Source organism: Chinchilla lanigera, unplaced genomic scaffold, assembly GCF_000276665.1.
Source record: "Chinchilla lanigera isolate Chin_1 unplaced genomic scaffold, ChiLan1.0 scaffold00028, whole genome shotgun sequence".
In the NCBI taxonomy this organism is placed as follows: domain Eukaryota; kingdom Metazoa; phylum Chordata; class Mammalia; order Rodentia; family Chinchillidae; genus Chinchilla; species Chinchilla lanigera.
In genome coordinates this window covers 16962867-16979462 of record NW_004955429.1, presented here as the reverse complement: position 1 = coordinate 16979462, position 16596 = coordinate 16962867, and the positions used below count along the sequence as shown (strand labels likewise).

At 44.7% G+C, this 16596-nt stretch overlaps 2 protein-coding genes across 2 annotated transcripts in view; one reads left to right on the top strand and one right to left on the bottom strand.

Moving 5' to 3' along the window:
• Positions 1–1945: 1945 nt before the first annotated feature.
• Positions 1946–10973, bottom strand: Lsm3 (LSM3 homolog, U6 small nuclear RNA and mRNA degradation associated). Its single transcript, XM_005387060.2, has 4 exons — positions 10884–10973; positions 9385–9495; positions 7049–7144; positions 1946–2336 (listed from the first exon to the last, which is right to left on the bottom strand). Exons 1-4 carry the CDS (start codon positions 10902–10904, stop codon positions 2256–2258), a joined length of 309 nt encoding a protein of 102 aa, XP_005387117.1. The 5' UTR covers positions 10905–10973; the 3' UTR covers positions 1946–2255.
• Positions 10974–11177: 204 nt separating this feature from the next.
• The window catches only part of Xpc (xeroderma pigmentosum, complementation group C), a gene marked incomplete in the record, with an annotated part of 32385 nt that continues 26966 nt past the window's right edge, over positions 11178–16596 (top strand). The window contains 1 exon segment of the mRNA XM_005387261.2: positions 11178–11271. Within this exon segment, the coding sequence (XP_005387318.2) occupies positions 11196–11271 (76 nt within the window).

The window sequence follows — 16596 nt, the reverse complement described above, 5'->3', positions numbered from 1 at the left end:
ACTTAGCTGGCAACTGTAACACTCCCCTGGGTGGCAGCTGAGCATTGTACGTGGGAGTAAATAAAAGGGCACGAGAATTCAGCTTCCACCTCTTCATGGCAGAGGGATAACTCTATCTAGTCTGAACAAGCCTTCAAAACTATTTGAAGTGTGAAATCCTCTGAATGTAGCTAATGATTTTAGGTTTGTTTGGGACACTCAAGCTTCGGCTGGGAAATACGTCATCTCAAGGTGGTACTCCATTTTGTTGATCCAGCTTCCTCTGAGGGAGGCAAACACAACTTAGAAGCCCAAGACCAGGTGTAGGCTGACACAAGCTGGGGAGGTTTCCAAAGGAAAGACCATCAGGAGGCTCCCTGGAGCTGCGTGATATCATACTGCAGAGACCACTGGTCACCAGTGCCAGCGACCAAGGGCCACCCAGCAGGAGGTCAGGACTGAGTGCTGAGAAGCTCCCAGGTCCAAAGTTCAAGGTCCAAGGTATGACTCCCAGGGGCCTTGGCCAGCATCATGCAGAGGTGACCTTGACATTGGGCTTGCTGCAGGGCCCTATGGTGGCCTGCACAGCTCATAACGCAAACCCCCACCTGCAACTGTTCTTATACTGCCCGTCTTAATAGCCGGACGAGCAGATGCTTGTAAATTCTTATGGCTGCGTGTATGTACGTGTGGGGGAAGGTGGCCGTGTCGCAGTAAGGTTCCTGTGTTTTAGAAACATATGGGTATAAACAAGTCTTCACATCAGTTCAGGAGAAAAAGAAGATGACTAACAATAGGGCAGAAAAGGACTCAAGAGATTAAGCGCAGATCCCAGAAAGATAAACGCACTGCAGGAGGGAGCTACAGCATGCCAGAGCGAGGGCCGGGGCAGTGACACCTGGGCCACGGACACTGGTGTGATTCACAAGCTGGGTTCTGCGGTGTCTGCACAAGTCCACACAGGTGGGGGCAGGGGTCACGCCCTGCTGCCCCAGGTCCTGGCAGTGACTTAAGCTCTTCTGAGCTTCAGTCTTGTACCACCGCACAGTACAACTGGGAGGATTACATAGGCAGAGGTATTCAACGTGTCATCACCCGGAGTGACCATTGTGCACCGTCATCCACAGAGCACTCAATGCTGGGAACGGCCACTGGCCACTGCCGGAACCGAGGGCCACCTGCTCCACAGCGGAGGCTGCTGCACACCTGAGGGTGAGGTGCAGGGTGAAGGTGAAGGGAGACTCCTGCTTCCTCGCACAAGATAAATCTGCCGTCAGCTCACCCACGCTCGTTCCTCTCCTCTCCATTAACTTGCAGGGACAGGCACTGTGAGCAATGAAAACAAGCCCTTCTCACGTGGCCTGCGCTGAAAGCATCGTTCTCGCAGCACATGGCTTGAAACAGCGCGGCCATGTGAGCGTGGTAATGGTTAGCAAACACGGCCAGCACGTGTGCAGATGAGCCAGCCTCAAAGTGCGTTTCCCACGTTTCACAACAGTTCTAAACCCTGACTCGAGGGAGGCAAAGGTGAGGAGACTGTTAACCCCCATCAACCTTCCCTTTTACTTTTTAAGCACAAGGTTCTGGCTGAGTGATGTTAGAAGTCCCAACAGTTCCACCTCCGGCTTTCACTGAGACATGCTTGCTATCTCAGGCCCCATTGCTGATGGCCTGGAGAGGAAATGCTTTCTTCAGAGTTGTATGGTTAGTGTAGTCCAAGCAGCAGAACCATGTCTGTGTTGTTAGAGTGGTGACCTTTAAGAGGACATGCTGCCCGCCCTTATCCCTGTTCTTACTTGGGCAGGACCCCCTCATGTGGGCATGACGCCTTGAGCTCTTGTGGCTCTATTCTATCAGCAGCAATCTCCCGCCCTATGACTGGTAGGTGACGGCGCGCTGTAAACATCACCCAGTGCGGGGGACAGCGAATGTGAGGCTTGTGGAACTCACAAGACAGGAGGCTGTGTTAACCAAAAGGGAAACATCAAGTTTAATTTAAAGAAAAAAACACTAGACGTTGTCTGCAAGAAGAATAGAGCAAACCAACTCCTGAAAAACAGTTCAGCACCTTGATGAACATGTACAGTGGAAAGCTAAGAGAAAAACAAAAATGCTACTTAGTTTAGAATGTTATAAGGATTTTGCAAATCAACTCATTTCATGGGTGAATAAATCCCCTGGCTATTTCTCTGTATCAGTGTGTGTATAGCCTCGACCTCTGAATGTCTGGTTCAGTTAAACAGCCAAATGTTGCCACACAGGACAAATTTTCCGTTTCAGCCAACTCTTAGTGGAGGGGCAACTAGCACAACACCATCTCCCCGGACAAACAGCATCGGGATATTCCGTTTTGTTGACTGGAAAAGAAAGAAAAAAAAAATCACGTTTATACAAATACAGTAATTATTTATTTTTTTTGTGGAATCTTTTTAAAAAACATGTTCATTATAGCACAAAAAATTCAATTAAAAACTTTACTTTGTTGCACACAGAATCAACCCATTCCCTTTTCCTTTTCTTAGACACTGACAACTGCGGTGGGAAATGGGCCCTACCCGCCCAGCCCCTCTCCACTACTGGGCTACGTTCTCACCCAATCAGCTGTAGGACTGCATCTTAACCAATGGGAAGTCAACAGGACTGCACGCTAAGTGACCTAGAAACCTCCCCACTGCCCATTTGCGGTCCATCCTCTTCCACTGGCTGGAAGCAAGTAATGGCGAGAACTTGGGAGACAGCACAACCATGCCAGAGCCCCCGGAAGAGGCTGTAATGCTGACCTCAAACCCCACTCAAAATGTCACATGGAAATCAGCGCTGTGACACACTGTAGGCACATATGGGGAGCTGGCAGTCAGGAGTCACATGAACTCGTCACTGTGCCTTGGCCACACATCAGGCAGAGTTTGGAAAAGTAGCCCAAAAGCTGGAACCCAGACTCTGAAGAGGCTGGAAAAGTAAGTTGTCAACAGGGACTACTGTTGGCCTCAAGCACTCAGTGGGGAAGTTCAAGAAAGAGAGGAGCTCAGGCTACAACTGGAGAGCTCGTTTTTAAGCAGAGATGAAAATAACTAGGACTCACAGGGTTAGAAAACTCAGTTCCTTTTGAGACCCACCTACAGAAGGAAAGTGTTTCTAAAAGAGCACTGATGAACTTCTGTTATAGAAACTCTGCCCTGAAGGCAGATAAGAGCCGGCTGCTGTGTTTCCACCCAGACTTCCTGTAGCAAACAAATATCAACACTAATTTGAGAGTGGACCAAGAGACAAGAGACACCTGGAGCTGTCTCCTCAGCCTGACTCCCTCAGGCAGAGGTCTGCAGGGCGAGGGAGGGGCCCTCGAGCCTGGGGCCTCAAGGCTCAGGTACAAAGGTGCACAAGAAATATGGTGTGGTGAGAGAGACTTTGGAAGGACAGCAGTAAACATGATGCACGGTTGAAAAAATCCATGGGGGCCAAATAATCCAACTTTTGGCAGATTACAAAACACCTCCAGGTGTGCAGAAGCCAAGCGTGAGGCTGGCTGGCTGGCTGGCTGCCTGCGTGCCCATTAGCAAATCAGTAGGCAACTGAACTACAGTTATGTAAGTTAGTTATGTAAGCAATGGGAAACCCACAGAGTACCTCTGCTCTGTGAGTCCCCTTCTGATTTGGTAATGTTCATATTCATTAATTACTTCAGTAGGGGAAAAGAACGCAAAACATGTACCGGGGTAAGTGAGAGGCCCTGTAGTCCGGTTTCTCATCACGGGCAGAGAGCACCCGCACAGCAGGATGAGTGCTGTGCTGCAGTGCTGCCCGTTCTTTTCACCTGCATTTACACGGATGTACTAGAACCCGCAGTGAGCATCTGCAGCCCGCTAGGCAAGCTGCTCACACAAGAACAGAGGCCCGTCAGAAAGTGGCAGGGTACTACATGTTCCACAGAGGACAGCTGTTCCTTCACAGACAAAAGGAGGGAAGTGTTTCCTATCATTTAATGATTTCATTTTTAACAGTTTACCCAACAAATGACAGTGCAGCAAACATCTCATTACTTAGACAAACTCTGCTTTTTCTTTTGCAATTGCTACTGTGGAAGCGAAAGAGGCCCAGGCACCAGGCTGCAGAGTGCAGAGGCCAAAGGAGGCAAACTTTACAGAAGTCAGGGACAATCTGGGACTATGTCTACCCCCACCCCTACACCCGTGTGTGCACGCACCCGGCACCTCCCAGCAGTCTTGGGGTGAAGCTGCTGAGCAGGTGAGCGGAGGTGGAAGAGATGGCCTGGCAGTCACCAGGACAGATCTGAGAGCAGACACGCAGCTGCAGTCATTTTGTCACAGCAGAAATAAGGATGAGAATAACCAAATGTTTATGAAGAGTATTTCTACTGTCAAATTCTCATACTGGTAATATTATATGAAAAAAGCAGGATGTAAAACTGTGGGTTCCATATTTCATCATATTACAGATATCATCTGTAAGCTTTCCCTGAACCACAGGAGGAAAAATACTGCCAATTAAACTGACACTATTTTTTCAGATCATCTCGGCTATGAGAAGCAACTAGAGCTGAGAGATGCTAAAATGTAGGGAGAAAGATTTCAAAATTGGAATATTGTAACAATTTCCATTTTTAAAAGCACGTGAAATGCAAAAAACTCCACAAAAACAGGTTACTACCCAACACCTCTAATGGAAAAAAAATGTAGGTGGGGCCAGGGATTTAGCTCAGCGGCACAGCGCCTGCCAGGCAAGCACAAGGTCGTGAGTTTGGTTCCAGTACTGGAAAAAAAACAAAACAAAACAAAAAAGTAGAAGAAGGAAAAAAGCCAAATGCTCACACATGAAAGAACGCTGGTGAAAAAGTCAGGAGTGGGCAGAGGAGGAGGACAGCCAGTGTGGAGAGCTATGGGAGCCAGCAGAAGCTCACTCTGAACAAGCACTTGGCCCATCACAACTTCTCAAGTCATTGACAGTCACAGAAGTAGATGCTACCATGGTCCCCATCTTACAGACAAGACCTGGTCACACAGGTTGGGTAACCTAGCCTAATTGTACAGGGGATGGCAGAGTCAAGATCTGAACCCAGGTCGTCCTGAAGTCCAAGCCTGTGTTGGACTGACAACTGGTGGTCAACTTGTAACACCCAACTGAACCAAATCAGTGTGGTGCTTGCTGGGTGTAGAGGGCTCACTTGAGGATTGTTGCCAGGGGCGTAAGAGGCAGAACGGGAGAAGAGAAGCTGATGGGAGCTATGGTTCTCTTAGGGCTGTTGGTTTTCCTGGAGGAGCTTGTCATGCTGGCTTTCCTCATGAACTTGACTGTTCTCTTCGCTGGAGGAGCTCAGAACCTCATTGTCGCTAAGGATATGGCTGTGGTACTTTTGGGGGGAGTTCTGGTCTTTGTTTTGAGTGTCAATTCCTGGCTCCAGTTCAGATCCCTCAGGCTGCTAGAACACATCCTTCATCCCACTGGCACAGACTTTCTAGCTTCTATCACTGACGTTTGGGCCTTCCCAGTGCAGATCACTTAAACAGGCCTGAATGAGACACTGCTGTGGGCTCTTGGCCTTCAGTTGGACTAGTGGGAGGCATTGTTATGGGCTCTAGGTCTTCAGCTGGACTCATGCAGGACACTGCCTTGGGATCCAGGCCCTCAGCTGGATTCGTCAGTCTTTAGTGTGTAGACAGATTTCCTACACTCTTTTCGTACATATATGACTCTTTGGGTGACTATTATAATCTTATAAATACATAATGTGCCCTGTATTGTTTCCCCTTGTGAGTCCCAAAAAAGCCCATATTCTTAACCTCTGGAGTCCAGCAGGGCAAGAGACTGGTTTCATAATGTAAAGGCTTCTCTGATGAGACCAGTGGTGATCCAAACTACTATGACCATTAAAATACTGACCAGTGAAATGCTTCACAGTCTGGACGACATGCACAACTAATGTGAACTAATAATTTCCAAATGACCAGTGCTTGAAGTTACGAAATCACATCTTACCCAAGATCTATGTGAAGAACAAAGCAGGTCAGTACATTTTCAAGAATAAATAAAGCCCACTGTCGTGGTGCTGGACACCATACTGCAATACTGGTAGGAAATACCACTTGCTGAGACTGGGTACAACATCAACAGCAGTATCTGCAAAATATACCCCTTCTTCTCCAACTGCCTAACTGTGCCCAGTCAGGTTTTCAGTTACGACATATCATAAAGAAAAAAAAAAGACTTGCAAATGTAGTTGTCATCCATTAAGCCAGGCAATACAGAGATTTCCAAAAAGGTAACACACACTTTTGACCAAATATTTTGTTATTAGAAAACAGTTAAGGTGGGTTCTGTGACACATGCCTATAATCCCAGCTACTCAGGAGGCAGAGACAAGAAGGCTACAAATGCGAGACTAGCCTGAACCGTTTAGTGACACAAAGGCCTGAGGAGGTAGCGCACCAGTAGAGTGGTTGGCTAGCATATGTGAGGCCAGGGTTATAATATCCACTACTAGCAAAAAATAGATACACATAAAATAGAAAATATAGTTACGATATTATAGATTTCTATTTCTAAATGAATACTTCAATGTTTGTTTTAGTTTCGCATGCAGTAATGATTGACAAGCAAACCCCTATGACACAGAAGAGTATTATTCTGCGTTACTGTTAAGACACAGATCTCACTGCATGTGGAAACTCTATGAGTTAACTGGCAGCCTCCTGCTCACCACTGAGAAGCCTACAAAGTTAATTTCTTGCCCAAGGGAGTTGAGATATGAAGTGGCCAAGTCAGTATTGGAAGCCAGGCATGTCTGACCCCAAAGCCTTGCTCTTCTCTTTGGAGAAGCTTTGGCGGTAACTTCCAGACTCTATCGAATCCATAAGTAGGTGCCAAAACATCACAGGCTTCCTGTTTTTTTTTGGCACCAGGAATCAAACTCAGGCCCTTGCACTTGCCAGGCAGGCTGCTGAGCTTGTGCTGCTGAGCTATCTCCCCGGGCCCCGGCTCTCTGTAAATGTGTGTTAGGCTGCTGCATTATGAGACCTGACATTTTCAAAGTGATAAACAGAACTGCATGACTTACCTTGTATATCTCTTCGTATGTCTCTTCATCAATTTCTATAGTGGTCACAGTTTCTTCCACGTCTCCCAGTATCATGTTTAAATGCTGATCATAAGCCTGAAGTGGGGAGGGCAAGGAATCACAAGATGTTGTTAAGGAATGACAAACAGGCTTACAACATGCAAATGGCTCCACTACAAGCAGTACTTAGACCACAAACTTAGACCACAAACGTTTACACGCAGATAAAAACTCATCTTGTTGTGTCTGTCTGTTTCTTCACAAATCAATTCCAACAACAATGTAAACTGACCTGATAAAAATAAAACATTGCTTATATGGCCAAAAGTGAATATACTCAAAATAACTTGAAATTACTCTTAAGTACCCGTTCTACTTGTTATCCAAGGTGACAACAACATTTACAATACTAAATTATAAAAAGCACAGAGAATTACAAAAACAGAAATCAGAACACTTCTTGAAGAAACAGTAAATGAGTCAAAAATCCTTTCACTGCTAAGACGATGGAACTGCCGTCTTCTAACCAGACAGGATACCACTGTCTGACTTTCCCTGTCCTGGTGTAGACCACAAAGGTAAAGTAGGGAGCACAACACCCTGTGATTTATAACCCACCTAGAACCTAAATGTGCCTGGCACCCGTGGGTTCAGTCAATGCGGCAACAAAGATATTCAATGCCTCCTCAAAAGTTCATGCATTTATTAGTAGGTGAACTTCCTAGGGAAGTGGTAGGGAACCCATGGCACATGTGCCACAGACAGGTGTTTGTTATCACTGAAAGCTCTGAAAGGTTCGCCATCACCGTCCTAGGGCTTTGTAACAATTTATTTCTAACAAAGCACTGAATGGTGTGCCTGCTTGCATCAAGATAAAAATAACCTACCAGCCAAGTAAGGAAGTGCTAGGCAGGGCACATGGACAAGCAAAATGTATAGCTGGAGTAAAAAACAGTGGAAATTTGGAGCATTTACCGTAGATGCCATAGGTCTACACAGGTAATGGAAGAATCCCCAAAAGTTAAGTGTCACATGTCTGTACCGTGGTGTCTCTCCAAGTGCCACAGAATTACACTCAAGATTCTATTTTCTCCCCAATGTTAGCACCATTCCACTTCCGGGACGCCCTCCTCCTCCTCCTTTAAGGCTCACTGTAAATAAAGACTACTGTCTCCCTTGGCCTCTATTTCTCTCGAAATGCCAGAGGTCCTTTATAGGTTTCATGGAAAGTGGAACCATAGTGCTTAAGAATGGAGCTCAAGTCACACTGCCTAGGTTTATATTCCAGCTCTTCTGTACTGGCTAAGTCACTCTGAACAAGAAACTACATTTCTGAGCCTGACCTCCCTCAACTGCAAAGCAGAAAAAATTAGCAGAAGTTACCTTCTTAGGGTTGTTATAAAGATCAGGTGACAGCACATTTAAAACACTTGGCATAATAGCACCTGGCATATACTTAATGCTATTTTAATAAATTTAGGGGTAGACTGATAGGTAAGTTGCAAGTCATCAAGAAGCAAAACCTTCAGTATACCCTTATGAACAAATGCGACCATTTCAAGAGACCAATTCAAAGACATTAACTGCAGATATGCACAAAGAAATGTGTACAAAAAGTCCTGCTACAGCATTATAATAGCCAAAAATGTAAATCAATCTAAATATCACTATCAAACACAGAATCCTATGTTGTCACTAGGCTGTTAACTGCCGCCCAGTGTCTTCCCAACATAAATGAAGGACACTTAAATGCACTCATAATTAATGATTTCCACGAAAGATTAAGCAAAAAAGAAAGGTGCTGAAAAATACGTGAGGCAAGATCCCATCTTTAAAGAGGTGGTGTATATAGTGCAAATATATGCACATGGGACAGATGCACACATATATGTAAATATAAGGAACATACCTGAATGACTACATACGTAACTTTTAACAGTGGTTATCAATAGAGGAAAAGGGATTTTATCTTTTACTACATATATTTCTGTGGTGTTTAATTTTTTCACAACAAAATATATTTATGTCTAAGAATAATAACTAAAAAGCATTTAAACATGGAGGACAAATAAATTTATTTGCAAATAAACATAAGGGAAAAATTAAGGAAATAAAAATGTCTTATATAACAACCATACATCTGTTGGTAGAAAAACTGTTAAAAGTATGAATAAAGTATAGTTGTATTTGGCTTAAAGAAATATAAGTGACTTTCCACTTCCCTCTCTGCCATAATTCAAAATATTCTTCCACTGAGTAGTTTTTAAAAGGAGTGAAGTAGGAAGGAATGACAAGGAAATGCTCTGATTTCAAGGTAATCTGACAGATTCTCTTACGTGTAATCTGCCTCGAAGCTCTCGGTCATTCCTCATTTTCACATAGATTCGCTCGTCCAGGCTGAGTCTGATGAGATCCAGCGGCTCCTCTACGGTGTTGGTGGTTTGTTGCTGATAAAATAAACAGGCTTGATGATGTAGCAGGATTGTGAGGCTGTGTGACCATGGGCATGTTATTTAGCCTCTCAATAACTGTCTTCTACTTTGTAAAGTGGGGAAAACAATAGTGTCTACTCAATGCTCTTGTGAGGCTTCAGTGATATTTATGAAGCCTGACAACAACGCCTCTTGTATAGAACACACTATACAAATAATTGCTAAAATATATATCCACAGGAAGGAGTTGCATAGCAAAATAATCACCATTGTACTTTCTTCCCTCAAAATCCAAACTGTAGGACCTAAATTCAAGGTACAGGAAGTAAAGCTCAGGGATGTCAGTCGTATCTCAAATATCCTTTGTTTGAGAGTCATTCATGTAACGCCTATCATACACAACTCAGAATGCTACACAGAAGTGAAGATATAAGGGAAGACTAGGAATTCAGCACAGGACAGGCTGACAGGCCAGTGAGATGAATATATTTACTGGGCAGTGTAGAATACTGGTTGAAAGCACTGGCTCTAGAGTCAGGCAGACTGGGTCCAACTCCTGGCTCTGACCTAGTGCTTTGGAATTGGGATTAAAAATCATGGTATCTCTAATTCTTAGATTCCCACTCTTTTTTTGGTGGGGGGCGGTGCGGGTACCAGGAATCAAACTCAGGATCTCATGCTTGCCAGCACCAGGCAGGTGCTGCACCAGTGAGCTAAATCCCTGGCTCGTAATTCTTAGATTCCAAATGAGGAAGCCACAATCTTCCTTCAGGGTTCTTTAGAGGACTAAATAACCTAACACTTGGTAAACTGAAAATACTTAAAAATGGTTCCCATTATTGGGAATACAGAACTCTTGGGAACATGTTTCAGATGCCAAGGCTATGATGACTTCTGGTCACCCGCTTACAGGGGACAGTAGCCGCCATGAGGGTTGGTAAGATTATTCAAAAGCTTCTTCAGTGAGAATAAGGCCAGTGGCAGAAGGTGACTGAAGGTAACAAGCTCTACAACTTTAAATGGTCAGATGAGAAAAAGAAAATCCTGACTTCAGCGGATGCCTCCCCCACCTCAGTTCAACAGGCGTTTCTTAAGGACCGGATAACCAACCAGTGCGTTACAAGAGCACAGAAGCCACAAGACCCCGCCCTCAAACTCCCCGGCACTGGCGGAATTAGTTCCTGATGTGCAATCCCCATTAGCAGGCCAGAGAACTACGTGCTCAAACTCGCTGGAGCGCGAGCCTCTACAGCAGGATCGGCCACAGAACAAGGCCTGTAGCATCCGGAACACGGCCGGGCGGGCGAGGGGCGGCGCAGCAGGCCACCTCCGCGAAGTACTGGGGAGGAAAGAGTGGCGGGAAGTGGAAAGGCTGCTGCAGAGCGAACTCAGGAACCACTCACCTGGTCCACGTCGTCCGCCATCTTTCAAACCCTGCGCCCTTTCCCGCTTCTCGCGAGAACAGGCAAATCACTCCGATCTCCGGAAATCAGAGGCCTGAGGCACCGGAAGTAGAAAGAGCTGTTTTGCTGTTCTGTCCTGTTTTGTTTCCGTAGTTTACTTATATGGACCCTTAGGGCGAGGGGGAGGCTTTCTCCGAGGGAAAGGGGACGAGTTGGCTTTGCTCCGCCCAGGCTGACGCTTCTGCTAACTAGACCGCTGCTTACCGAGGTGGCGCGAGCGTACTTTGCCCGCGGTCAACATTGTCCTGCGGCATGTCTCGGAAGCGCAGAGCGAGCAGCCGGAAGGCGAGGAACGCTCGCAATGCCCGGCAAGAGGAGGCGGAGGCGGGTGAGAGCGAGGAGCCGCCGCGGAGGGGGCGGGAACTCGGAGGGAGGGGGGGTGGGGGTCCGGGATGGAGTGGGTGGCACAGGGGAACAAGGGGCCCCAGGTCGCGACCCGCGTTATCTGGCGTGCGTCCCACGCGCGAATTTCGCCCGGTCCCCCCGGGTCCGGTGGAGCTGGAAGCGGCGTCGGGGTCGCCCCGCCGCCTCTATCCCGCAGCCCAGCCTCATCCACAGCCTTCCCTGCGGTGGCGAGCAGGCTTCCCAACGTCGCCAGGGCTCGGCAGTTGTTGATGCCTCGCAGACACGTCCTGTTCCCGCTTTCCGCATCTCCCCCGCCGGTGAAAGCAAACGCCCCTTTCCGTAGGGCACACTTCATGCTCCAGCAAGTTCAGCCTCTAGACTGGACCAGAGCTGCGTTCTGCGGCCACAAACCTTGTCCACGCCTAGGCACCTGTCAGCCAAGTGAATTGCCTCTCTTCTGGCTTCCCTGCACCCGTCTGCAAAATATTCTTCACCCAGCAGCCCACATGATGTTTTAAAAAGCACGGTTCTACTTCATATCAGCACGATTTCCTGTTTCTCCGAGCATAGACCCAGCTTCTGGTGACATGCCCTGGCATGTTCCCACATGTTTGGATGCTGCCACCTCTGGCCCGTTGTGGCTTTTCTTTGCTCTTACTGGCCACCCTGCCCATCAGATCTACCAACTTAATTTCTCACCTGAAACCTTTGCCCTCTACGTTCCTTCTGCTCAGAATATTTTTCCACGGCTCTTGCTGAGGGTCATTTCTTCTGTTACTTCAGGCCTCGAGTCACCTCTACGAGTGTCCTCTTTCTTTCCCAGTGCTTTCAGCTATAAGTTAATGCTCTCCCAGACCCTTCCTCAGTCTCTAATCATCCTGTTAATTTTTTATTACTTATCTAGAAGTTAAGCTTCAAGAGAGCACGACTTCTTTTTTCCTGCGCTGTATGTTGTTCTTCCCCTTGCTCCCGTCACTGCGTAGACTCAAGAAATGTCTTAAATAACGTAAAAAATTCAGGTTGTAGAAGGCTGTCTGGATCTTCTGAAGTGACTGGGTGGAAGATGAGGTAACTTGCAGATGCTGCTATGACATCAGAGTCTGATTTTGTACCGAATATAAATTCATTGCCCATTAAGAAAGTCAAATGAGGGCTGGGGATTTAGCTCAGCGGCAAAGCGCCTGCCCGGCAAGTGCAAGGTCGTGAGTTCGGTTCCCGGTACCAGAGAAAAACCAAAAAAAAAAAAGAAAGTCAAATGATAGTAATTCCTAAATTTAGGTGGTTTATCTTACACTTAGTATGAATTTTACTTACTCATTTAGATAACTTTTAAAAATATCTGCTATATGATGTACACTGATGTCTTGGTTACTTTTCTCTCGTTGCTGAGACAAAATACCTGACATGCAGAATTAAGGGAGGAAAAGGTTTACTTAGCTTACAGTTTGTGGAGGTTTCAGTCCATACTTGGCTGACTCCAAGGCAGAGTGGCATTTGGCAGAGGGCAACAGTTCAGGGCGGCAGAAAGCAAAAGCAACAGCAAAAGGAAGGAGGGGTGGCCAAAAGCAGCCTGTTTCTCTCCCTTACATATGCAAACTATCTGCCCCAGAAGGGGTGTAGCACTCACACCCATAATCCAACATTGGATCCTGGATCAGTCATAAACTCTAAAAGCCCATGACTTCATGTGTCTTTAGGGGGACACCCAGACACAAACCATAACATCTGGGTAGGTAACATAGGAGGTGGATTTTGGAGGAATTTAGAGTACTGTTAACATAACACTTGCATATAAAATGTCCAAGTTAGAGTGTATTCAATATCATGGGAGAAAGTACAGTACAAGGCCTTGTAGCTTCCAAAAGAATAGTTAAGTTTGACGCAAGAAATTGGGAAATGCTGTCTGGAAGTTCGGAGTTTAATGTGTACCTTTAAGGATGAATACTACTGGTATTTCAGCAAGAGGCTGTTCAAAGGAGTTGCTGTTCCACACACATTGTGTTGTAGGTAGGTGGCAGTTCAAAAATTAAAGGTTTTAAGCTTGTGGAAATGTGTCCTGCCTTGGTAACACTTTTCCTAGCCCAGTACTTCCCATGGGCACAGCTTTGTGTTGCTCTGTGATTTAGTAGCTGTGTGCACTTGGCTAGTTACTTTTAACAAGTAATTTAGTCTTTCTGAGCCTCTTCTGTAGGGTGGCTGTTGAGTTTTTGGTGAGGTCGGGTCTAAACCTCTACAAGGTCCATGGCAGGCAATTTCCTGTCATTTGACGTGTTACTTAGAGGAAAGGGTAGAACCAAGGTATTTTAAGAAACTGCTAAAGTTTCCATCTTTGTTGTGGTTGAGTAGAGGAGCACAGACCTGACAGTTGTGGTATAGGCTGGCGGTGACAGCTGGGGACAGTGCAGTGCAGTTCCTAACAGTAGGGGAGTGTAGGTTTTCAAAGTACTGCTGTGTGTGCAAATGAAGGTGAAACTCAACTGCTTTTGACAGGAACAAAGAAAGTAGAAAATAGCCATCTATATTATTTCCTTATTGTTGTGAGGGCCCTTCTGGTTTCTTCATATTTCTTCTATATTAATATCTTGCTGTAATTCATCAGCTCCTCCAACAACTGTTAAGCACCTGTGATTGCCAGGAGGTGTTCTAGGTACTGAAACTCCCGAACCAGGCAGACAGGGTCCCTGTTCTCATGATGCTTATAATCTTGGGGTGAGTAGGAGAGGTGAACAATAACAAGGTGAGAAAAACCAAACTGTCATGTCAATAGAACTATCAAGAGTGCAAAACAGGTCGCTATAATGACACGCCGTGGGTGTGGGGAAAGGTAACTAAATCAGAATGAGTGGTCAGTGCAGACCTCTGTGGGAGGATGACACTTTGAGCCAATTACTGAATGTAATTTTGGCCCGTTTATACTACATTCGCGGGGAACATTTCTCTAGGCAGAGGAAATTTCAGAGGAAATGAGCTCAGCCAGCTGGCTGGACATAGTATGGAGGGGGGGTGAGTGCGAGGACTGAAGTGGAGAAGTGGTCAGGGCCCTTGCCTTGGAGATCAGGCTGGGGAGTTGGAATTTTATTTTCTTGCAGTGGGATGTTGCTAGCAGGTGAAAGCAGGCATTCTTACTGTATCTCAGTAGCTGGCCAAGCAAGCCACATTGGTCATTTCTGCACCAAAATAAATTGAGCTCAGGCATGCTCATGAGGCGTGTTTGGTAGTGGTCCATCTTTGAAAGTCCTGGGACATAGCCTGTGTATTTTCAGGGACCAAAAAACATGGCAAAGAATAGAGAAAGGAAGAAGAAAAAAATTCATCCCTGTTTTTGCCACCGAGAAATAACCACCACCAAATAATGGCCTGTTCTTTCTTACCTGTTTTTTTTACCACTAACAGAAAGCCAACTATAAAAATAACTTTGCATCCTTATTGTTATATAATGCATCATTTTCCTTTGTCTTAAAAGATGATGGGATTTCATTGACTGAATTTACTTGATTATCTTAGCTGGATACTCAGATTGAAAACAATTTTAGATGGTAGGAATAATTTCCTGTGAATATCTTTTTGATTTAGCTTTGTTCCCCCCTCCTTTTAACTCTTTTACTTCTGCAAAACACAGAAATAACAGCTGTGCCGTTTAAGCAACCAAGTAAGTTTGGTGGTGACTCTGAAGTATCTTCCTTATGTGTTTAGATTAGTAAATCAAGTATTTTACAGCCTTGCTGATTGATGGAGGACTAGAGACCATTGTGAGATGTACAAATCCTTACTCTAAGGCACTGTGCTCAAGAGAAATTATCCAGACATAAACCAGCGAGAAGCCCCTGACCTAAGAATAAGAAACCTCTTCCCAGATTGAAAATAACTAATTTTGAGGGATTTCTCTTTTCAAAATGTTTTCATATGAATATATTGCAGTGTTTCAGACATGGCACTGCACAGATTTCTTCTTTCGTAAAACATTTTAAAGACACAGAACTGAGTAGCGTTAAAACAAATGCCTCTCTAATGTGAATTTTAAATTATTTTATTTAAGGGTGGAGTCCTCCCCCCCCATGAAAAATATGTTTTTAGGTAATATAAATACTCTCTGTCCAGAGAGTCAGAAGGAGAAACCATTAATAAAAGAAATGAATTAAATATTTCAGTTTAATAACATTCTATTTGAGATCTTAATAAAAACTAGAGTATTATTTTCCAAAATTAATTGAAGCAGAGGAATGAAAAAGCAGAGGAAGATTGGTTTATCATTTGTGTGAATATATTTGCAAAACAGAAAAATATCCACTTCGCCATATTATTTAATATTATAATTTAATATTACTTAATATTATAAATTACTAAATTTATTAATGTGAATATTTATATGTAATGAAAGACCATATATTGAGGTACCTTAATTTAACTAAATCAATAGTTTATGGATTTTAAAAATTTTTTCCTTAACAAAAACAAAATACTTATTTTAAGAAAATAAAGGTAGCTTTGAGTTGCTATAGGTTGAACATCACTAATCCAAAATCTGAAATGATGCAAAACCTAAAACAGCAGAGGTTTTGGGTTTCAGATTAGGAATGCACAACAAGGAAAGTCTGCAAACTTGTTAAAATCTGAAAAACTCAACATCTGAACATTCTTGTCCCAAGCATTTTGGATAAGGGACACAACCTGTATTGTCTTACTCCAGCCCTAAGTTTGGTCCAACTGATGTGGTTAGTATACATGTGCTACTTAATTTACATTGGAAAGGCTTCATAAGTGGTGTGTGTTTTGAGAATTTGGCAGAAACAGGTTAGTCAAAATGAGGTAAACTGGAAATATCACGTAAAAGGAGTGGATCACCCCTCAAATCATTTCTCTTGGCAGGCAGTAAAGAAAGTGTTCATGAGTGGTTTCAGGTATTTTCCTCACTGGAGCTCAGCTGGATTTTAAGATTTAGAATTTGACGGGGCCTGGCAGCGTACTCCTATAATCCCAGCACTTGGGAGGCTGAGGCAGGTGGATTGCCACAAATTAAAGGCTAGCCTAAGCTACATAGTGAATTGAAGGCCAGCCTGAGCTGTATAACAAGACCCTGTCTCAAAAAACAAAAACATGCCTGGCGTGTGCCACATGCCTGTAACCCAACACTTGGGAGGCTGAGGCAAGAGGCTCACTGCACATTCGAGGCCAGCCTGGGCTACATAGTAAGTCCAAGGCCAACTTATACTAAATAGCAAGACCCTGTCTCAAAAAAGCAAAAGCAGAATTTAGATTACATTTTAGTTGTTTGAGGGTTTCTGTAGTCCTTTTTTTTTTTTTTTTTTTT

Coding starts and splice junctions, on each gene's coding strand:
- Lsm3 (XM_005387060.2), bottom strand. CDS start 10,904: ATGGCGGACGACGTGGACCAG. Junction 9,496..10,883: donor TGGCGGACGACGTGGACCAG/GTGAGTGGTTCC, acceptor TTATTTTATCAG/CAACAAACCACCAACACCGT. Junction 7,145..9,384: donor AGCTTCGAGGCAGATTACAC/GTAAGAGAATCT, acceptor TCCCCACTTCAG/GCTTATGATCAGCATTTAAA.